General features: G+C 52.1%; 1 protein-coding gene across 1 annotated transcript; it reads right to left on the reverse strand.

The window, feature by feature from the left end:
* Window positions 1-449: 449 nt before the first annotated feature.
* On the reverse strand, window positions 450-23594 carry tcirg1a (T cell immune regulator 1, ATPase H+ transporting V0 subunit a3a). The gene is made up of 20 exons (XM_069191332.1): window positions 23442-23594; window positions 22153-22274; window positions 21976-22054; window positions 21305-21555; window positions 20196-20251; window positions 18304-18430; window positions 18070-18152; window positions 16344-16437; window positions 14983-15195; window positions 14743-14893; window positions 14097-14236; window positions 12550-12707; window positions 12244-12334; window positions 11140-11258; window positions 10845-11058; window positions 8681-8791; window positions 7532-7636; window positions 7093-7210; window positions 6460-6631; window positions 450-1854 (listed from the first exon to the last, which is right to left on the reverse strand). The coding sequence occupies exons 2-20, from the start codon at window positions 22267-22269 to the stop codon at window positions 1764-1766; spliced, it is 2490 nt and encodes an 829-aa protein (XP_069047433.1). The 5' UTR covers window positions 22270-22274; window positions 23442-23594; the 3' UTR covers window positions 450-1763.
* Between the last annotated feature and the right edge of the window lie 565 nt (window positions 23595-24159).

Below are 24159 nucleotides of genomic sequence, written 5' to 3' on the forward strand. Positions count from 1 at the left end.
TAAGGAACATATGTTTACATACATATGTTCCACCTACAAAGACTTAGAAACTCCAATCATACTAATACAAATTCACAGAAAATATGGAAAATGGCAAATATGACATGTCTGAATGATACAATTAAATAAGTGTCATCTTGAATAATTCATAAAATTGATCCTGGTAAACAAACATTATCCAGATTTAAACTTGAATTAGATGATCAGTGTGTATTTTGTAACATGAATGAAGAAACTATATTTTATTTGTTCTATCAATGTATTCAAACCCAAATGTTTTGGAGCAACTTGGAACATTTATTAAGTTCTTTAACTGTTAAGATTTCTTATAATGGATTTGACATCTTACTTTGTTTTACAAGCCCAGACATGGACCAGTGACAATACACTTGTTCACACAACACCCAAACTCTCAGTGCACTGTACATACACAGTCACACACCTGAGACTTGAGAAAATCAAACTTTAATTTCAGGTCAAGATTACAGTGCAAGAGAGAAAGTCATTTAAGGCAGCGAAACAGATTATCTTCTTTTAGAACAAAACTGTTAATTAAAATAAAAAAAACTTTGAAAGAGAAGAGTCTAGCAGTTTCCACAACCGATTAAACTGGACTCGTTTCCTCAAACTCGTTTGTGAAGGATTACAGTAACAATCCAGAGAGGGCTCAGGAGAGAGAGAGAGACAGACGTACAGTACGCTTGGGATTTTGTTCTGAGCTGTTAAAAAGGGAACACTTTTAAAATCAGAGTTAAAATTTTCAATTTTTAGAAATTCATCCTGTGAGGGAAGCTTGTTTTTAATCATCTTCATGACCCAGAGCCAATGAATTACTTCTCAGTTGGGGCAGACGGGCTGACCAAGGTGCTGATGAGAGTCCTGGTCTCCCCCAGGGGGAGTATCGCAGCCGGAGGGCCGCAGCAGCAGGGGCTGATTCGGATGGGGAGACTGCCCAGGCCGACCTCTGGCTTCATTCTTACAGATCTTAAGTTGTGATCCACCGGCAGAGGACTGATCCCGATTCTGATTCACCGGCAGAGCACTGATCCCGACAGATTAACAGACAGTGGACTGATTCGATTCTGATCCACCGGCAGAGCACTGATCCCAATTCTGATTCACCGGCAGAGCACTGATCCCGACAGATTAACAGACAGTGGAATGATCCCGATCCTGATCCATCGGCAGAGGACTGATTCGATTCTGATCCACCGCCAGATCCCGTCTTCAGATCGGACAGGAGAGCAGACCTCACTCCCTTCCCGGAGAGTGCCGAGCCGGAAGATCGGGGAAAACTGCTGGTAGAGCTGCTGCAGTCGGGCCAATCCGGCAACACCGCTCTAAGACCTTCTGCCTGCGGTGCATTGTGGGAAAGGCTGGCAACTTCCAATTGACATGTGAAGCAGACTCTGAAGGGAAATCTGATTCCTGACCAGCCAGGGGGAAACCGGCTGACGTCTGTGAGACTCTCGGACATGGCAGGGGCAGTCAGGGCTCTTCTCAAGCAAAAACAGGCCAGAATTTCCACAGTGATCTTGAAGATTCACTGTGAGGAGGCCGTGCTGGACAGCGAGGGGTTAATGACGTCTTTATCTCAGCCTGCTGGCCATCCAGGAGGGTCCTGACCATTCGGTGGGCTGAAGCCAGAGCTCAGACTCTCCCCTGCTGCTTTCATGGGGGTGTGGGGCGGATTTGGGAGAATGAAGACTGTTAGCGAAGAGCCCCAATGAGTGTCTGCGTCATGAGGCTGGTTCATTAGTTAATTAGTTAACGAGAGGGTTCAGAACCGAAGCAAAGGAGAAGGGATTCAGCTTGTAGCCGGTTCCGGTGTAGAACTTGTTCTGGAACTCCACCCTGGGAGAGAGGGAGAGGAACAGAGTCACACACAGCCTGGTACTGCGCTGGAGTGCACACTCCCCTCTCACTCTCTGAGGAACACAGTCACACACAGCCTGGTACTGCGCTGGAGTGCACACTCCCCTCTCACTCTCTGAGGAACAGAGTCACACACAGCCTGGTACTGCGCTGGAGTGCACACTCCCCTCTCACTCTCTGAGGAACAGAGTCACACACAGCCTGGTACTGCGGTGGAGTGCACACTCCCCTCTCACTCTGAGGAACAGAGTCACACACAGCCTGGTACTGCGCTGGAGTGCACACTCCCCTCTCACTCTCTGAGGAACACAGTCACACACAGCCTGGTACTGCGCTGGAGTGCACACTCCCCTCTCACTCTCTGAGGAACACAGAGTCACACACAGCCTGGTACTGCGCTGGAGTGCACACTCCCCTCTCACTCTCTGAGGAACAGAGTCACACACAGCCTGGTACTGCGCTGGAGTGCACACTCCCCTTTCACTCTCTGAGGAACACAGAGTCACACACAGCCTGGTACTGCGCTGGAGTGCACACTCCCCTCTCACTCTCTGAGGAACACAGTCACACACAGCCTGGTACTGCGCTGGAGTGCACACTCCCCTCTCACTCTCTGAGGAACAGAGTCACACACAGCCTGGTACTGCGCTGGAGTGCACACTCCCCTCTCAATTCAATTCAAGGTGCTTTATTAGCATGACCGATGGGTACAATCAGTGTTGCCAAAGCAAATAAAAATAATAAAATTAACATAGAACAAAACAAAAAATAGAAGTAAAATAAAATCTACAGACATGTTACAGACATTTACAACAAAGACATATTATATAATATCGACATATACTGTAGGCGGCTGGAGCATTATTGGGAGACGGACTCACTGTTCCTCAGGCTGTGACAGGAGATCACATACTGGGCTGCCAGATCAACTGAGTTCCCTCCTCCCTCTCCCAGTAGGATTGGGACCTGTTGTGGTTTTGGCAGGTGTGGGAACTCTGGGATTAGATTTCTGAATTTCGGGAAGAATGTTTCTCTAATCCCAGAGTATCTGTCACAGTGCAGTAGGAAGTGCACCTCTGTCTCTATTTCTCCCTGCTGGCAGTGGGAGCACAGCCTGTCCTCTCTGGGCAGCCAGGTCTGCCTGTGTCGCCCAGTTTCTATGGCCAGGTTGTGGTCACTGAGCCTGTACTTCGTCAGGGTCTGTTTCTGTTTGTTATTTTTTATTTTGGTCAAATATTCAGCTAGTGTGTATTGTCTGTTTAAGGTTCTGTAGCATTCCAGTTTATGTTGTGTTTGTGTGTGTGTGTCCCAGTGTGTGAGATATTGCTGTTTGATCTGTGCTGTGATGTGGTTGAGTCTGGGTTGTGGTGCTCTAGCAGTGCTGTCCTGAGGCTGGTTAGTGTTGGTGTGGCTCAGGTCGGTGAGCCTCAGGACCAGCTGGCTCAGGGGGCTCTGTTTTGGGCTCAGCTCTTGGCTCAGCAGGGCTTTGTGGTGGTAGGAATTTTGGTCGCTGTTTTTTAGGTGTAGCCAATACTTTAATATTCTTTTCTGTATGTTTATCAATAGTGGGTACTGGCCTAATTCGGCCCTGCACCCGTTGTTAGGAGTTTTTCTCTGCACACGGAGGATGATTCTACAGATCTCCATGTGCAGAGTTTCTGTGGGGTGTTTGTCCCATTGGGTGTAATCCTGGTCTGTGAGGGGACCCCAAACTTCACTGCCGTATAGGGCAATGGGTTGGATTACACTTTCACTCTCTGAGGAACACAGAGTCACACACAGCCTGGTACTGCGGTGGAGTGCACACTCCCCTCTCACTCTCTGAGGAACACAGAGTCACACACAGCCTGGTACTGCGCTGGAGTGCACACTCCCCTCTCACTCTCTGAGGAACACAGTCACACACAGCCTGGTACTGCGCTGGAGTGCACACTCCCCTCTCACTCTCTGAGGAACAGAGTCACACACAGCCTGGTACTGCGCTGGAGTGCACACTCCCCTCTCACTCTCTGAGGAACAGAGTCACACATAGCCTGGTACTGCGCTGGAGTGCACACTCCCCTCTCACTCTGAGGAACAGAGTCACACACAGCCTGGTACTGCGCTGGAGTGCACACTCCCCTCTCACTCTCTGAGGAACACAGAGTCACACACAGCCTGGTACTGCGCTGGAGTGCACACTCCCCTCTCACTCTCTGAGGAACACAGTCACACACAGCCTGGTACTGCGCTGGAGTGCACACTCCCCTCTCACTCTCTGAGGAACACAGAGTCACACACAGCCTGGTACTGCGCTGGAGTGCACACTCCCCTCTCACTCTCTGAGGAACACAGTCACACACAGCCTGGTACTGCGCTGGAGTGCACACTCCCCTCTCACTCTCTGAGGAACACAGTCACACACAGCCTGGTACTGCGCTGGAGTGCACACTCCCCTCTCACTCTCTGAGGAACACAGAGTCACACACAGCCTGGTACTGCGCTGGAGTGCACACTCCCCTCTCACTCTCTGAGGAACAGAGTCACACACAGCCTGGTACTGCGCTGGAGTGCACACTCCCCTCTCACTCTGAGGAACAGAGTCACACACAGCCTGGTACTGCGCTGGAGTGCACACTCCCCTCTCACTCTCTGAGGAACAGAGTCACACACAGCCTGGTACTGCACTGGAGTGCACACTCCCCTCTCACTCTCTGAGGAACACAGAGTCACACACAGCCTGGTACTGCGCTGGAGTGCACACTCCCCTCTCACTCTCTGAGGAACACAGAGTCACACACAGCCTGGTACTGCGCTGGAGTGCACACTCCCCTCTCACTCTCTGAGGAACAGAGTCACACACAGCCTGGTACTGCACTGGAGTGCACACTCCCCTCTCACTCTCTGAGGAACAGAGTCACACACAGCCTGGTACTGCACTGGAGTGCACACTCCCCTCTCACTCTCTGAGGAACACAGAGTCACACACAGCCTGGTACTGCGCTGGAGTGCACACTCCCCTCTCACTCTCTGAGGAACACAGAGTCACACACAGCCTGGTACTGCGCTGGAGTGCACACTCCCCTCTCACTCTCTGAGGAACACAGTCACACACAGCCTGGTACTGCGCTGGAGTGCACACTCCCCTCTCACTCTCTGAGGAACACAGTCACACACAGCCTGGTACTGCGCTGGAGTGCACACTCCCCTCTCACTCTCTGAGGAACACAGTCACACACAGCCTGGTACTGCGCTGGAGTGCACACTCCCCTCTCACTCTCTGAGGAACACAGTCACACACAGCCTGGTACTGCGCTGGAGTGCACACTCCCCTCTCACTCTCTGAGGAACACAGTCACACACAGCCTGGTACTGCGCTGGAGTGCACACTCCCCTCTCACTCTCTGAGGAACAGAGTCACACACAGCCTGGTACTGCGCTGGAGTGCACACTCCCCTCTCACTCTCTGAGGAACAGAGTCACACACAGCCTGGTACTGCGCTGGAGTGCACACTCCCCTCTCACTCTCTGAGGAACAGAGTCACACACAGCCTGGTACTGCGCTGGAGTGTACACTCCCCTCTCACTCTCTGAGGAACACAGAGTCACACACAGCCTGGTACTGCGCTGGAGTGTACACTCCCCTCTCACTCTCTGAGGAACACAGAGTCACACACAGCCTGGTACTGCGCTGGAGTGCACACTCCCCTCTCACTCTCTGAGGAACACAGTCACACACAGCCTGGTACTGCGCTGGAGTGCACAGTCCCCTCTCACTCTCTGAGGAACACAGAGTCACACACAGCCTGGTACTGCGCTGGAGTGCACACTCCCCTCTCACTCTCTGAGGAACACAGAGTCACACACAGCCTGGTACTGCGCTGGAGTGCACACTCCCCTCTCACTCTCTGAGGAACAGAGTCACACACAGCCTGGTACTGCGCTGGAGTGCACACTCCCCTCTCACTCTCTGAGGAACACAGAGTCACACACAGCCTGGTACTGCGCTGGAGTGCACACTCCCCTCTCACTCTCTGAGGAACAGAGTCACACACAGCCTGGTACTGCGCTGGAGTGTACACTCCCCTCTCACTCTCTGAGGAACACAGTCACACACAGCCTGGTACTGCGCTGGAGTGCACAGTCCCCTCTCACTCTCTGAGGAACACAGAGTCACACACAGCCTGGTACTGCGCTGGAGTGCACACTCCCCTCTCACTCTGAGGAACAGAGTCACACACAGCCTGGTACTGCGCTGGAGTGCACACTCCCCTCTCACTCTCTGAGGAACAGAGTCACACACAGCCTGGTACTGCGCTGGAGTGCACACTCCCCTCTCACTCTGAGGAACAGAGTCACACACAGCCTGGTACTGCGCTGGAGTGCACACTCCCCTCTCACTCTCTGAGGAACAGAGTCACACACAGCCTGGTACTGCGCTGGAGTGCACACTCCCCTCTCACTCTTCCGAGGAACACAGAGTCACACCCAGCCCCACTGCATGACACACATACACAATGACAACCTGTCAGAATGATACACACAAGCCCCCAGTCTCTGACCGCAGGCCATGGCCAGAGTCTCTGACCCCTGTCTGTGTCTCACCAGTGCAGCCTCAGGGCGTGCAGGAAGGCGGACAGGCCCTCCATCACCAGCAGGATGGAGATGGTGAGGACAGCGAAGACAGAGAACACCACGAACAGGACCACCGAGCCCACCAGACCGGACCAGGACAGCGCCAGGTGCATCACCATGGTCCACAGCACCTCGGACAGCTCTGAGAAGGAGAGCGCATGCTGAGTGGACACTGGACACAGCACTCACAGGGGCAGGGTGTGTGTAGTGTATATACTGTAGCAAATGTAGCATATATACAGCAGTATATATAGTGTGTGTAGTACATATAGTGTATGTAGTGTATATACTATATATACAGTAGTGTATTTAGTATGTGTAATGTGTATAAGTGCACATAAATAGTATATATAGATCTGTAGTGTATACAGTGTGTGTACTGTATATAGTACACAAACAGCAGTGTATATAGTGTGGTGTATATACTATACATGCAGTAGTATATAGAGTATGTGTAGTGTATATTGTGTGTGTAGTGTATATAGTGTATACTCCAGTTATCTGATATTACACGATGCTGCAGTTGAGAAGAGTGCAGTTCTGCAGGGAGCAGTGGGAGTGGGTGTGGGCTGTGACGAGCGGGTGGCAGGAAAGTGGACTCACGCGCGTGTGCCAGGCTCAGGGCCCACAGCCGCAGGTAGGAGGCAGTGTTGGAGATGCAACCCAGGCAGTACTCTATAGTGTGGATCGCCTGGTGCATGAACACCTCTGAGAACTGGAACTGCAACAGCACCAACAGTTAACACAGCCCAGAGCTACCGCATTAATACAGCACTATCAACCCCTCTCTCTCAGTGGAGTGTTAATGTCCTGGAGTGTCCAGTCAGTGTGTCTGGACTGTATTAACCCCTCTCTCTCAGTGCAGTGTTAATGTCCTGTAGTGTCCAGTCAGTGTGTCTGGACTGTATTAACCCCTCTCTCTCAGTACAGTGTTAATGTCCTGTAGTGTCCAGTCAGTGTGTCTGGACTGTATTAACCCCTCTCTCTCAGTGCAGTGTTCATGTCCCGGAGTGTCCAGTCAGTTAATTGTGCTCTCTCAAACCTCTTCATGCTCTGCTCCTTGACTCTCCAGATCTCCATCAGCAGCATTGATAGATGCTGTTTCTTCTGAAGCCAGTAGGGGGCGGCGGTCTGAATTAGATGGGCGCTGAGAGAGATGAAAGGCAAGAAGAGGGAGTGAAAGACAAGAGATGCAGAAAGTGCTTTAACACTCTGTACGGGACACTGACACACTGTGTTAATAAATAAAACACATATCCACTGGCAACGCATCTCTCTCCTTAATGTCGAGCCCAGACCGACTGGCACACTGGCCTTGTGTTCATGTTTATCACTGGTGACTGACATAATATAACTCATGCAACAAAATGATATTCATGCCCATCAGTGGGGCACAGACACTGGGTTCATGTACATCAATGTATATGACTGGCACGCTGACACAGTGTTAGTAGTATATACCTGGCACACCGTGTTAGTGGTATGTAGTGCCCCTGTGTCTTCAGGTTTGTGTTCCAGCTGAGGTCCTAATCACCTAAGTGACATGCTGCATGCTGCCACACTGTTAGTGTATATAAGTGACATGCTGCACTTTTAGTGCACTGTTAATGTATACAACTGGCACACTGTGTTAGTGTATATAAGTGACATGTTGCATGCTGGCACACTGTTAGTATATAAGTGACATTCTGCACTTTTAGTGCACTGTTAATGTATACAACTGGCACACTGTGTTAGTGTGTATAAGTGACATGTTGCATGCAGCACTGGAACAAGTAATAGGTTTATTCCATGCTGAAAAAAAGAAGAAAGAGAACACAACGTTTCAGCTGTGGAGCCTTCTTCAGGTGTCAAGCACTGTGTAAGTGTATACAAGTGACATGCTGCATGCTGACAAACTGTGTTAGTGTATATGACCGGCATGCTGACAGTGTGTTAATGTCGAAAATGGGCAGACCTACTCTCTGCATTAATATCTGTAACTGACTCACTGATGCTCTGTCTTCATGTGTATAAATGGCGCTGATGTACAACGTTCAAGTACTGTATTGAAGTGGTACATGACACACTGCCTCAATGTGTAACTCGCCTACTGAAGCACAGTGTTAATGTATGTGTAAACCACACCAAAGTGCTGTGTACACATATGTAACTGGCATGCACACATGCACGCAGACGGAGACAAGCCCACCTTGTTTCTGAGCTTGGCTCGGTGGTTACAGTAGGTATGGAGAGGTTTCCCAAGCAGCAGGACAGGCACTGCGCACACAGCACAGATCACCAGCACCTTCTGGACAATGAGCTGAGAGAGAGAGACAGTGTGCGCATTACTGTACTGCAGATCAGGGAGTCTGGCTTGAACCCCAATCCTCATCGCAGACACGCACAGTTACAGAAGAGTTAGAGAAATTAGGGCAGACTGACAGACAGGTGTGCAGTCCAGGGCACAGAGACAGAGAGACAGACAGGTGTGCAGACAGTACCTGTCCAGGGTACAGTCCAGGATACAGAAACAGACAGGTGTGCAGACAGTACCTGTCCAGTGTACAGTCCAGGGTACAGAGACAGAGAGACAGACAGACAGGTGTGCAGACAGTACCTGTCCAGTGTACAGTCCAGGGTACAGAGACAGAGAGACAGACAGACAGGTGTGCAGACAGTACCTGTCCAGTGTACAGTCCAGGGTACAGAGACAGAGAGACAGACAGGTGTGCAGACAGTACCTGTCCAGGGTACAGTCCAGGATACAGAAACAGACAGGTGTGCAGACAGTACCTGTCCAGTGTACAGTCCAGGGTACAGAGACAGAGAGACAGACAGACAGGTGTGCAGACAGTACCTGTCCAGTGTACAGTCCAGGGTACAGAGACAGAGAGACAGACAGGTGTGCAGACAGTACCTGTCCAGTGTACAGTCCAGGGTACAGAGACAGAGAGACAGACAGACAGGTGTGCAGACAGTACCTGTCCAGTGTACAGTCCAGGGTACAGAGACAGAGAGACAGACAGGTGTGCAGACAGTACCTGTCCAGTGTACAGTCCAGGGTACAGAGACAGAGAGACAGACAGACAGGTGTGCAGACAGTACCTGTCCAGTGTACAGTCCAGGGTACAGAGACAGAGAGACAGACAGACAGGTGTGCAGACAGTACCTGTCCAGTGTACAGTCCAGGGTACAGAGACAGAGAGACAGACAGACAGGTGTGCAGACAGTACCTGTCCAGTGTACAGTCCAGGGTACAGAGACAGAGAGACAGACAGGTGTGCAGACAGTACCTGTCCAGTGTACAGTCCAGGGTACAGAGACAGAGAGACAGACAGACAGGTGTGCAGACAGTACCTGTCCAGTGTACAGTCCAGGGTACAGAGACAGAGAGACAGACAGACAGGTGTGCAGACAGTACGGTGTGCAGACAGTACCTGTCCAGTGTACAGTCCAGGGTACAGAGACAGAGAGACAGACAGGTGTGCAGACAGTACCTGTCCAGTGTACAGTCCAGGGTACAGAGACAGAGAGACAGACAGACAGGTGTGCAGACAGTACCTGTCCAGTGTACAGTCCAGGGTACAGAGACAGAGAGACAGACAGGTGTGCAGACAGTACCTGTCCAGTGTACAGTCCAGGGTACAGAGACAGAGAGACAGACAGACAGGTGTGCAGACAGTACCTGTCCAGTGTACAGTCCAGGGTACAGAGACAGAGAGACAGACAGACAGGTGTGCAGACAGTACCTGTCCAGTGTACAGTCCAGGGTACAGAGACAGAGAGACAGACAGACAGGTGTGCAGACAGTACCTGTCCAGTGTACAGTCCGGGGGACAAAGACACAGAGATAGACAGGTGTGCAGACAGTACCTGTCCAGTGTACAGTCCAGGGTACAGAGACAGAGAGACAGACAGACAGGTGTGCAGACAGTACCTGTCCAGTGTACAGTCCAGGGTACAGAGACAGAGAGACAGACAGGTGTTCATACAGTACCTGTCCAGTGTACAGTCCAGGGTACAGAGACAGAGAGACAGACAGACAGGTGTGCAGACAGTACCTGTCCAGTGTACAGTCCAGGGTACAGAGACAGAGAGACAGACGGGTGTTCATACAGTACCTGTCCAGTGTACAGTCCAGGGTACAGAGACAGAGAGACAGACAGACAGGTGTGCAGACAGTACCTGTCCAGTGTACAGTCCGGGGGACAAAGACAGAGAGACAGACAGGTGTGCAGACAGTACCTGTCCAGTGTACAGTCCAGGGTAAAGAGACAGAGAGACAGACAGACAGGTGTGCAGACAGTACCTGTCCAGTGTACAGTCCAGGGTACAGAGACAGAGAGACAGACAGACAGGTGTGCAGACAGTACCTGTCCAGTGTACAGCTCGGCGTTGTCCTTGCTGCTGGAGAACAGGAACATGTCTATGAAGTGGATGAGGATGCTGGGGGCAGTTCTGGACTGCCCTGGTCCGTACACCACCCACTTGAACAGAATCATGAACACCAGGTAGCCGAACAGACACAGCATGAAGACCACCTCCGGCAGGAAGACCAGGAATATACTGGAGATTTCTTGGAAGTGCCTGGGAGAGAGAGAGGGATTAAAGAGCACAGCTCTGGCTCGATCACAGCGTGCCAACATGTAGACAAACAGGCAGCCTCACCTGTAGTTACACACACTGAGACAGACTCCGAATGTCATGTGAATGATCCCAATAATTACAGACATCTTCATCTTGTAGGAGTTGAGGAAATTCAGATGGTTGTTAGACAAACTCCAGATCTACAACAAAATATAATGGATTATGCCCTTCATTGACTTCTGATGACTTCAACACTACTGATTCGTGAAGCAATGAGAGACTGACACTCTGACACACTGAGGGACTGAGGGACACAGTGAGAAAGTGCCACACTGCCTGACATGGTGACACACTGTCGCACTGACTCAGGGACAGACTGATACACTGAGAGACCCACTGTCGCACTGACTCGGGGACAGACTGTTACACTGAGAGACCCCACTGTCGCACTGACTCGGGGACAGACTGTTACACTGAGAGACCCGCTGTCGCACTGACTCGGGGACAGACTGATACACTGAGAGACCCGCTGTCGCACTGACTCGGGGACAGACTGATACACTGAGAGACCCGCTGTCGCACTGACTCGGGGACAGACTGATACACTGAGAGACCCGCTGTCGCACTGACTCGGGGACAGACTGATACACTGAGAGACCCGCTGTCGCACTGACTCGGGGACAGACTGATACACTGAGAATGTGCACACACTGTCTGCCACAGGGACACACTGTCTGACACACAGTTTGCCACAGGGACACACAGACACACGGTCTGCCACACTGTCTGCCACGGGGACACACGGGGACACACAGACACACTGTCTGACACACAGTCTGCCACAGGGACACACAGACACACTGTCTGCCACGGGGACACTGTCTGCCACACTGTCTGCCACGGGGACACACGGGGACACTGTCTGCCACACTGTCTGCCACGGGGACACACGGGGACACTGTCTGCCACACTGTCTGCCACGGGGACACACGGGGACACACGGGGACACTGTCTGCCACACTGTCTGCCACGGGGACACACGGGGACACGGGGACACGGGGACACGGGGACACGGGGACACGGGGACACGGGGACACGGGGACACGGGGACACGGGGACACGGGGACACGGGGACACTGTCTGCCACGGGGACACGGGGACACGGGGAACAGTGAGGAGACATACCGGGTCGATGCCAAAGGGGTAGGGTCCCTGGAACACTCCGGTGACGACGGGGTCCAGACTGAGGTACTGGTTCTCTCTGAGAGTCTCCTGACTGAGAGAGAGGAGAGCGAGACACAGGGGGGACAGACACACACCCACAGTTACACAGCGACCAACCAAGACGCCGAGCTGCGAGACGAAACAGACCACCTCTCTTACACAAATGCAGAGGAACAGAAGTCCTGCAAGACTGGCCTCTGTAGCACAGACATATCCATATCATAAAAGTGTGTAAGACAGTCCGGCGGGATGTCTTGCAAGACTGACCTCCAGTTGTAGTTCTCGAACATGGGCCGGACGTGCCAGGCAGAGGGGAAGGGGCTGAGAGCTTTGCTGAAGCACTCGTTATAGACAGCACCCGTGTAGATGGAGAACAGTCCCATCAACAGAATCAGGTATCGTCCTCCAAACATCATCTGCCAGATCTGGCACAACAAAGCAACACCACAACACCAGAACTGTGAGCTGCAGTTCACCCCCTGAGCCTGTGCAGAGTCAGGGGGCGCTGTTTCTCACTGCAGGACTATATAATAATAAAATCAGTAGGAACACGGGAGTATAACCCCTGTTCTTGCACAGTGAGTGAGCAGTCTTTCTCATCAGATAACTAAGGAGACAGCTTTCTGCTGTGCAAAAAAAACTGATACACTATACACACAAAACGGTCAAAATACTCAATGTACATACCAACACAATCCACAGCCCTTACAAACCTCAAAACAGCCCAAACTGATCTTACACCCCTCTCACACACACAGGGCACCCCGATCTTACACCCCCCTCACACACACAGGGCACCCCAATCATACACCCCCCTCACACACACACACAGGGCACCCCAATCATACACCCCCCTCACACACACACACAGGGCACCCCGATCTTACACCCCCCTCACACACACACACAGGGCACCCCGATCTTACACCCCCCTCACACACACACACAGGGCACCCCGATCTTACACCCCCCTCACACACACACACACACAGGGCACCCCAATCTTACACCCCCCTCACACACACACACACAGGGCACCCCAATCTTACACCCCCCTCACACACACAGGGCACCCCGATCTTACACCCCCCTCTCACACACACACACACAGGGCACCCCGATCTTACACCCCCCTCACACACACACAGGGCACCCCGATCTTACACCCCCCTCACACACACACAGGGCACCCCGATCTTACACCCCCCTCTCACACACACACAGGGCACCCCGATCTTACACCCCCCTCACACACACACAGGGCACCCCAATCTTACACCCCCCTCACACACACAGGGCACCCCGATCTTACACCCCCCTCTCACACACACACACACACAGGGCACCCCAATCTTACACCCCCCTCACACACACAGGGCACCCCGATCTTACACCCCCCTCTCACACACACACACACAGGGCACCCCAATCTTACACCCCCCTCTCACACACACACACACACACAGGGCACCCCGATCTTACACCCCCCTCACACACACAGAGGGCACCCCAATCTTACACCCCCCTCACACACACACACAGGGCACCCCGATCTTACACCCCCCTCACACACACACACAGGGCACCCCGATCTTACACCCCCCTCACACACACAGAGGGCACCCCAATCTTACACCCCCCTCACACACACACACAGGGCACCCCGATCTTACACCCCCCTCACACACACACACAGGGCACCCCGATCTTACACCCCCCTCACACACACACAGGGCACCCCAATCTTACACCCCCCTCACACACACAGGGCACCCCGATCTTACACCCCCCTCACACACACAGAGGGCACACACCTCATTGGTGCTTCTTCTCAGTTTGGGGTCCTTCTCCTCCAAGACCATCCACAGAGCGAACACGGTCATGAGAATCCCGTGGCCCACATCCCCGAACATCACCGCAAACAGGAAGGGGAAGGTGATGATGGTGTAGAGAGCTGAGACACAGAGTCAGAGCCAGTGAGAGACAGGCACACCAACTGGAGAGACAGACAGACAGTGAGACACACAGACAGGTACCAGGGTTGACCTCCCGGTAGCTGGAGAGACAGACAGACAGTGAGACACACAGACAGGTACCAGGGTTGACCTCCCGGTAGCTGGAGAGACAGACAGACAGTGAGACACACAGACAGGTACCAGGGTTGACCTCCCGGTAGCTGGAGAGACAGACAGACAGTGAGACACACACAGACAGGTACCAGGGTTGACCTCCCGGTAGCTGGAGAGACAGACAGACAGTGAGACACACACAGACAGGTACCAGGGTTGACCTCCCGGTAGCTGGAGAGACAGACAGACAGTGAGACACACAGACAGGTACCAGGGTTGACCTCCCGGTAGCTGGAGAGACAGACAGACAGTGAGACACACAGACAGGTACCAGGGTTGACCTCCCGGTAGCTGGAGAGACAGACAGACAGTGAGACACACAGACAGGTACCAGGGTTGACCTCCCGGTAGCTGGCCACTCCGTAGGCATCGACGATGGTCTGGAACCCAGCCGTGAAGGAGTTGGTACGGAACAGCGTAGGAGGGACGTCCGAGGACGGGATCCGGTTATAAAACGAATCGACGCCTGAGCCGCTTTTGCTCTGACACCAAGAGAAACACAAAAAGAGGTCACAGGGTGCTCCCTCTCCCCCCAGTCCCCCCGATCCCTCTCCGCTCTCCCCCCGCTCACCGATCCCTCTCTCAGCGCGGTGTTCAGCCGGTGCAGCTCGGTGACAGGACACCACACCTCTGCGATCAGGCACTTCTCCGTCACCGACACGCTGCACATGTTCAGCACCAGGTAGACGGCCTTGCTCTTCCGGATCTGGACCATCCACTGGGGCAGCGAGGCCACCGCCTTGCTGAGGACCTGCTGGAGGAAGTGCTCCGTCTGGGACAGCACCTGGCACAGGGAGAGGGAGAGAGGGATCAGTGCTGTACGCCTGCAGTACAGACTGCAGTACTGCTGTATCCCTGCAGTACAGACTCTATCCCTGCAGTACAGGGTGTATTACTGCTGTACAGGGTGTATTACTGCTGTATCCCTGCAGTACAGACTGTATCCCTGCAGTACAGACTGTATCACTGCTGTATCCCTGCAGTACAGGCTGTATCACTGCTGTATCCCTGCAGTACAGACTGTATCACTGCTGTATCCCTGCAGTACAGGCTGTATCACTGCTGTATCCCTGCAGTACAGACTGTATCACTGCTGTATCCCTGCAGTACAGGCTGTATCACTGCTGTATCCCTGCAGTACAGGCTGTATCACTGCTGTATCCCTGCTGTACAGGCTGTTTTACTGCTGTATCCCTGCAGTACAGACTATATTACTGCTGTATCCCTGCAGTACAGGCTGTATCCCTGCTGTATCCCTGCAGTACAGGCTGTATTCCTGCAGTACAGACTGTATCACTGCTGTATCCCTGCAGTACAGACTCTATCCCTGCAGTACAGGCTGTATCCCTGCAGTACAGGCTGTATCCCTGCAGTACAGGCTGTATCACTGCAGTATCCCTGCAGTACAGACTCTATCCCTGCAGTACAGACTGTATCACTGCTGTATCCCTGCAGTACAGCCTGTATTACTGCTACAGTATACAGACTATGTAAGTGCTGTACTGATACCCTGTATTCACAACAGTACAGACTGTATTGCTACAGTAGAGACACCCTGTATTACTGCTGTATTGATACCCCATATCACTACACTACAGACATCCTAAATTACTCCAAAACCTGTACAGCCCTCCAGCCCTGTACAGCCCTGCCTGAATTCTAATAAATGGTAGGGTCTGTATCATGCCTTTTGATGGAGTGTTTAATGCAAGCACTGTGGCAATACTGTCGTAGACACAACTCCTTACAGTACTAACAATGGACTCCGCTCCAGGACAAGGACCCCAGATGAAGAGACTGTGTGTCACAAACCCACAGTGAGCTCAGATTTCTCAGTTCTCTCTGAAAACCCTCAAGTCTCCTCTGTCTTACAGTACGTAACAGGAACAGACTTGTTAAAGAAGAAGCTCATGACCTCAAACCCCTCCTCACCGATATGATCTCCTCTATTCGCTTCTCCAGCCCCTCCAGGATCTCTTGCCTCTCGTTGGCACTCTCTGGATAGGCAAAGATATTGGTGTGATAGCTGGAGGGAGAAAAACACCGAGTTAATACAGTCCAGACACACTGACTGGACACTACAGGACATTAACACTGCACTGAGAGAGAGGGGTTAATACAGTCCAGACACACTGACTGGACACTCCAGGACATTAACACTGCACTGAGAGAGAGGGGTTAATACAGTCCAGACACACTGACTGGACACTACAGGACATTAACACTGCACTGAGAGAGAGGGGTTAATACAGTCCAGACACACTGACTGGACACTCCAGGACATTAACACTGCACTGAGAGAGAGGGGTTAATACAGTCCAGACACACTGACTGGACACTCCAGGACATTAACACTGCACTGAGAGAGAGGGGTTAATACAGTCCAGACACACTGACTGGACACTACAGGACATTAACACTGCACTGAGAGAGAGGGGTTAATACAGTCCAGACACACTGACTTGACACTCCAGGACATTAACACTGCACTGAGAGAGAGGGGTTAATACAGTCCAGACACACTGACTGGACACTACAGGACATTAACACTGCACTGAGAGAGAGGGGTTAATACAGTCCAGACACACTGACTGGACACTCCAGGACATTAACACTGCACTGAGAGAGAGGGGTTAATACAGTCCAGACACACTGACTGGACACTCCAGTACATTAACACTGCACTGAGAGAGAGGGGTTAATACAGTCCAGACACACTGACTGGACACTACAGGACATTAACACTGCACTGAGAGAGAGGGGTTAATACAGTCCAGACACACTGACTGGACACTCCAGTACATTAACACTGCACTGAGAGAGAGGGGTTAATACAGTCCAGACACACTGACTGGACACTCCAGTACATTAACACTGCACTGAGAGAGAGGGGTTAATACAGTCCAGACACACTGACTGGACACTACAGGACATTAACACTGCCCTGAGAGAGAGGGGTTAATACAGTCCAGACACACTGACTGGACACTACAGTACATTAACACTGCACTGAGAGAGAGGGGTTAATACAGTCCAAACACACTGACTGGACACTACAGGACATTAACACTGCACTGAGAGAGGGGTGTTGACCCCAGTGTCCTAACTGCTGGTCATTACAGACCCATCAGTAAACTGTAGACTACAATGCAACTTGAATGTCACTGTAGGCATCAAAAATGTCAGCGCATAAGACTTGTTTAGAACAAACAGTGAAACCAGAGGACACAAGTGGAAACTGTGGAAGAAAATTTAAAACGGAGAACAGGGGTGCTTCTCTACACAAAAAGTGGCGGGAGTGTGGAACAAGCTGCCCTGCCATGTTGTTGAAATCTATTCCCTGGTTTCTGTCAAGGAACAGCTGGATGAGGCGCTCAGATCAATCAACTACAGACGACTTAATTGATTAGGTGGGTCGAATGGCCTACTCTTGTTTGTAACCCGTCTTGTGTTCTTATGTTCTTAGCTGAGCTCTGAACTTCACTAGGATGTCTGTGAAAACAGGACATCAGTGTCCAGGACAGTGGCAGCAGCAGAAGTTTGAGCTGATCGTGTGCAAGAGGCATGGAGGCGTTGCTGCATTACTGCTGTGGATTTGATATCCAAAATGTTATAGGCTGCCTGGCAGGGGTTTGATCAGAGTGACAGGAAGACCCACCAATCACAGATCTTCTTCACTTTCTGGCCAATCTGGTCCCCCCAATAGGAGATGAGGAAAACTGTCCACTGCACCATCTCTCCCTGTGATTGGACGAGAGGAAATCCCGATGAACACCAGAGGCCGGATCATGTCATGAAAGGCTTTGATTTCTGAACCAGAGGAGCTCCTTCTCCTTCTCTCAGCCCTACGAGGCAAGTCGAACAGGACGGAGGGAGAGGCGGAGAGACTCACAGTCTCGGGCACCTCCACCGGCTCCTCCATCTCACGGAAGTTGACGATGATGTAGCCGCGACAGGCCCGCCACAGCAGTCGCTCAAACGCAGGCACCTTCCAGGGGTGAATCACACCCGCTATGAAGCTGAAAGAGGGAGGCAGTGAGGACCATGGGAAGAGTCACCCAGCTCCACACACACAGTAACCCTCAACCCTATCACAGCTCCACACACACACACAGTAACCCTCAACCCTATCACAGCTCCACACACACACACAGTAACCCTCAACCCTATCACAGCTCCACACACACACACAGTAACCCTCAACCCTATCACAGCTCCACACACACACACAGTAACCCTCAACCCTATCACAGCTCCACACACACACACAGTAACCCTCAACCCTATCACAGCTCCACACACACACACAGTAACCCTCAACCCTATCACAGCTCCACACACACACACAGTAACCCTCAACCCTATCACAGCTCCACACACACACGCACACAGTAACCCTCAACCCTATCACAGCTCCACACACACACACACAGTAACCCTCAACCCTATCACAGCTCCACACACACACACACAGTAACCCTCAACCCTATCACAGCTCCACACACACACACAGTAACCCTCAACCCTATCACAGCTCCACACACACACACAGTAACCCTCAACCCTATCACAGCTCCACACACACACACAGTAACCCTCAACCCTATCACAGCTCCACACACACACACAGTAACCCTCAACCCTATCACAGCTCCACACACACACACAGTAACCCTCAACCCTATCACAGCTCCACACACACACACAGTAACCCTCAACCCTATCACAGCTCCACACACACACACAGTAACCCTCAACCCTATCACAGCTCCACACACACACACAGTAACCCTCAACCCTATCACAGCTCCACACACACACACAGTAACCCTCAACCCTATCACAGCTCCACACACACACACAGTAACCCTCAACCCTATCACAGCTCCACACACACACACAGTAACCCTCAACCCTATCACAGCTCCACACACACAGTAACCCTCAACCCTATCACAGCTCCACACACACACACAGTAACCCTCAACCCTATCACAGCTCCACACACACACACAGTAACCCTCAACCCTATCACAGCTCCACACACACACACAGTAACCCTCAACCCTATCACAGCTCCACACACACACACAGTAACCCTCAACCCTATCACAGCTCCACACACACACACAGTAACCCTCAACCCTATCACAGCTCCACACACACACACAGTAACCCTCAACCCTATCACAGCTCCACACACACACACAGTAACCCTCAACCCTATCACAGCTCCACACACACACACAGTAACCCTCAACCCTATCACAGCTCCACACACACACACAGTAACCCTCAACCCTATCACAGCTCCACACACACACACAGTAACCCTCAACCCTATCACAGCTCCACACACACACACAGTAACCCTCAACCCTATCACAGCTCCACACACACACACAGTAACCCTCAACCCTATCACAGCTCCACACACACACACACACAGTAACCCTCAACCCTATCACAGCTCCACACACACACACAGTAACCCTCAACCCTATCACAGCTCCACACACACACACAGTAACCCTCAACCCTATCACAGCTCCACACACACACACAGTAACCCTCAACCCTATCACAGCTCCACACACACAGTAACCCTCCCCCGGCTTAACACAGTAAGACGCAGTGCTGAAGACATCAAGCAGAAAGGTAGAGAGATACAGACAGATACAAAGAGACAGGAGGACAGACAGGTATTCAGTGAGACAGAAAGACACCAAGAAGCAAACAGAGGTTCAGAGAGAGGCAGACGGAGACAGAGACCCAGCGGCTGACCTCAGGCGGACATCCTGTCTGTGCTCCGCTCCGGATTCGACAGGAGACAGACTGACCTGTACAGACAGAGAGAAAAGAGGACATCAGCATCAGATAGACATCTGTAGTTCGCTACATCTGCAGACTGGGGGCGCTCTTTATCCATCTGAACACAGACTGTTTTTTATAGAATTACACTCATTCAAAGAGCTTTATAGGCAAGACAGATTAATTAAAATGTTGCCAAGGCAATTACAATTAGTAAACATTCTAACACAGGAATTTTGAGATTCCTCCTCCAGTAGAAATGGAAACTGTTCAGGTCTGTCTAGTTTTGATGTCCAGGCTGTGGTCACTGTGCCTGTCCTCCTTGGACAGTCAGGTCTGTATGTGTCCAGTGTCTGTGGTTACTGAGCCTGTCCTCTCTGGACAGCCAGGTCTGTCTATGTCCAGTGTCTGTGTACAGGCCTTGGTTACTGAGCCTGTCCTCTCTGGACAGTCAGGTCTGTCTATGTCCAGTGTCTGTGTACAGTCCTCGGTTACTGAGCCTGTCCTCTCTGGACAGTCAGGTCTGTCTATGTCCAGTGTCTGTGTACAGCCCCTTGTTACTGAGCTTGTCCTCTCTGGACAGTCAGGTCTGTCTGTGTACAGGCCCTGGTTACTGAGCCTGTCCTCTCTGGACAGTCAGGTCTGTCTGTGTACAGGCCCTGGTTACTGAGCCTGTCCTCTCTGGACAGTCAGGTCTGTCTGTGTACAGGCCCTGGTTACTGAGCCTGTCCTCTCTGGACAGTCAGGTCTGTCTATGTCCAGTGTCTGTGTACAGGCCCTGGTTACTGAGCCTGTCCTCTCTGGACAGTCAGGTCTGTCTGTGTACAGGCCCTGGTTACTGAGCCTGTCCTCTCTGGACAGTCAGGTCTGTCTGTGTACAGGCCCTGGTTACTGAGCCTGTCCTCTCTGGACAGTCAGGTCTGTCTGTGTACAGGCCCTGGTTACTGAGCCTGTCCTCTCTGGACAGTCAGGTCTGTCTGTGTACAGGCCCTGGTTACTGAGCCTGTCCTCTTTGGACAGTCAGGTCTGTGTGTCACAGGGAGTGTCGCAGGGCATGCTGGGAAATGCCGTCGTGCCCTGACCTGAGTCAGCGAGCCCGTCAGCGAGTGAGTCTGCTGCAGGACTCTCTTGTACTGGGTCAGGCTGGCCAGCTGCGATCTCAGAGAGTCCCTGTTCCGGGACACCTCCCTCAGCTCCTGGGCCAGCCGCTCGCTCTCCTCCTGGATCTGCAGGGCCTCGCGAGCCTGGGGGGCCGGGGGGGCCGGGCCGGGCAGGGGCAGGGGCCCGGACAGCGGCGGGGACAGGGAGCGCCGGATCTCCTGCTCCAGGAAGGCTAGGAAGACAGAGAGGGGCTGATAAAGCACAGGTCACACAGTCAGCGCCAGCGGTCACTCAGACGCAGGGCGAGTCCAAGAAATCAATACGGGGGCCATGTGCAGAAGGGACACAGCACATAACAACACACCTACGGCCTTCTGAGCTAATCCTGCTCGGCAGCCCCTGGATCTGCGTGTACCAAACACAAGGCATCAGAATCTCAGGGAGGAGCCAGAAAGACAGGCTGGGGGAGGCCATCCCAGAAACAGCAATCCAGAAGCCCAGAGCCTCTTCACACAGACACCTGATCCCCGAGCCCTGACAGTGACGTCAGCGTGCTCAGGAGTGCAATCCCCCCAGCCGCGGGGGAGGCTGGTGGAGCTGCAGGCACCTGGCCTGGACCGCTCACAGGGCGCCGTGGCCAAGAGACACTCACTGAAGGTCTTCTCCATCTCCTCGCAGCGTCGCACCTCCCCAACATACTTCCTCTGGAAGGCATTGACACTGGGGTTCAACTGCAGGAGAGAGAGAGAGAGAGAGAGACTGACCGTCACTGACCGACACCGACCACTCTCACTGTGGATTCTGTCAAGTAGACGATGACGACACTCACGTCTCGGAATTCAACCAATCCCAGCTCTCCAAGCTCGCTCACACAATTGTACGCTGATCCTGATTGGAGGAACAGCTGAGCAAGACAGACCTCTTCACTGCGGAACAGAGAACCCATTTCACCTGAAAGAGAGAGAGGGGTTAATACAGACCAGACACACTGACTGGACACTACAGGACATTAACACTGCACTGAGAGAGAGGGGTTAATACAGTCCAGACACACTGACTGGACACTACAGGACATTAACACTGCACTGCAGAAAGACATCATAGTTTTAGTCAGACAACATGGGATGTTGTCTCCTGGCAGGAGTATATGAGTTAGTCTGTATGTGAACATGACTTGTCATTCTCGTGTGTGCTGGCTTGTCTGCTCGTGATCAGACAACTGCACTCAGACAGCGCTGACTAATGGCTATTTATAGTGAAATACACAAACTACTGATAGAAAAGATGAGAAACAGACTGAACGCTGTCCTTCCTCCTTTCTCTCCCCTTCTGCCTTCATGTGATGCTGATTAGTAGTTAAATTACTACTAATGGGAAATTACACTCCAGTACATTAACACTGCTCAGAGAGAGAGAGGTTAATACAGTCCAGACACACTGACTGGACACTCCAGGACATTAACACTGCACTGAGAGAGAGGGGTTAATACAGTCCAGACACACTGACTGGACACTCCAGTACATTAACACTGCACTGAGAGAGAGGAGATAAATCAATACAAAATATCTTAACATTAAAATAACTGAAGAGAAAGAAAGAGTGAGACGGAGAGACGAGACACAAGGAATGAAAGAGAAAATATTTCCTCTTTCTCTGACGTACATTCCCAAGAGCTGCACGTAGTGAAGAAATACCAGAATATCCTGAAAGCAGTTCGCAGGCAGACTTCCCCAAAACCTCCAGCTATTATTACTGCCAGTTTTAACGGTCGAATGAGTGAAACAGTCGCTGTGCGAGCTCTCGAAACACACGGTTAACTTCCTCAGACACAAACACAAACATCAGGCTCGGTCACTCCAACTGCAGATCCACAACAAACCTCCCCTCCAGGCTAAAACTCAGCAGCGGCACAAGCCCCTGCAGCAAACGGAGCGGTCACGAACACGGCACGCCTGTTATCATCGTTGGCTGGACCCGGCTACCAGACGCAGACGATCGGACGAGAGTGTTTTGTGGAAAGCGGTTTTTACAGCTCAGCTTCACGGCTGGACAGAAGCCGCATTCAGATATATCCACACCCGCAGGCACCCGCTGAAGGTCTGCGATCGCGGTCTTACCTCAAGTATGTCACCCCGGCAGCGTGCCTCCGCCTGCGCAACCAGACTCCGAATGATCTCCGGGCGATCAGAGCCGCAGATAGCAACTGCCGAGACTTCCGCACCTCGGGCTGCGGCCCGGGTCACGTTACCTCCTCGTGCCCGGACGTCACCGGCCCCACTTCCGCGTTGGCTGCACTTCCGCCTCTGGCCGGTGGAGCCGAGAGAGCGCCCGACTGCCTTTCGGAGCCGTGTAGTGCAGATAAGCACATTTCAATAACAGACCCGCGGGGAGATAGCTGGGTCTCCAGAAGCCCTCGGTCTGTGATTTCCTGATGTGGGGACAGCTGCGCACAGAACAGCCGTCAATCTCGCCCGACAGAGCCTGATTGGCGCGATAAGATTGGACAAGTCTCGGCACAGCTTGGATAAATTCCAAGGGGGAACAGGTCGAGCAGGCAGAGATGTCTGTAACAGACATAGACAAATACAGATAGATAGATAAATTCAATTCAGAAATCTAATCCCAGAGTTCCCACACCTGCCAGAATCACAATGGGTCCCAATCCTACTGGGAGAGGGAGGAGGGAACTCAGTTGATCTGGCAGCCCAGTATGTGATCTCCTGTCACAGCCTGAGGAACAGTGAGTCCGTCTCCCAATAATACTCCAGCCGCCTACAGTAGATGTCAATATTTTATAATATGTCTTTGTTGTAAATGTCTGTAACATGTCTGTAG

This window comes from Lepisosteus oculatus, chromosome 6, assembly GCF_040954835.1.
Source record: "Lepisosteus oculatus isolate fLepOcu1 chromosome 6, fLepOcu1.hap2, whole genome shotgun sequence".
NCBI classification, from domain to species: domain Eukaryota; kingdom Metazoa; phylum Chordata; class Actinopteri; order Semionotiformes; family Lepisosteidae; genus Lepisosteus; species Lepisosteus oculatus.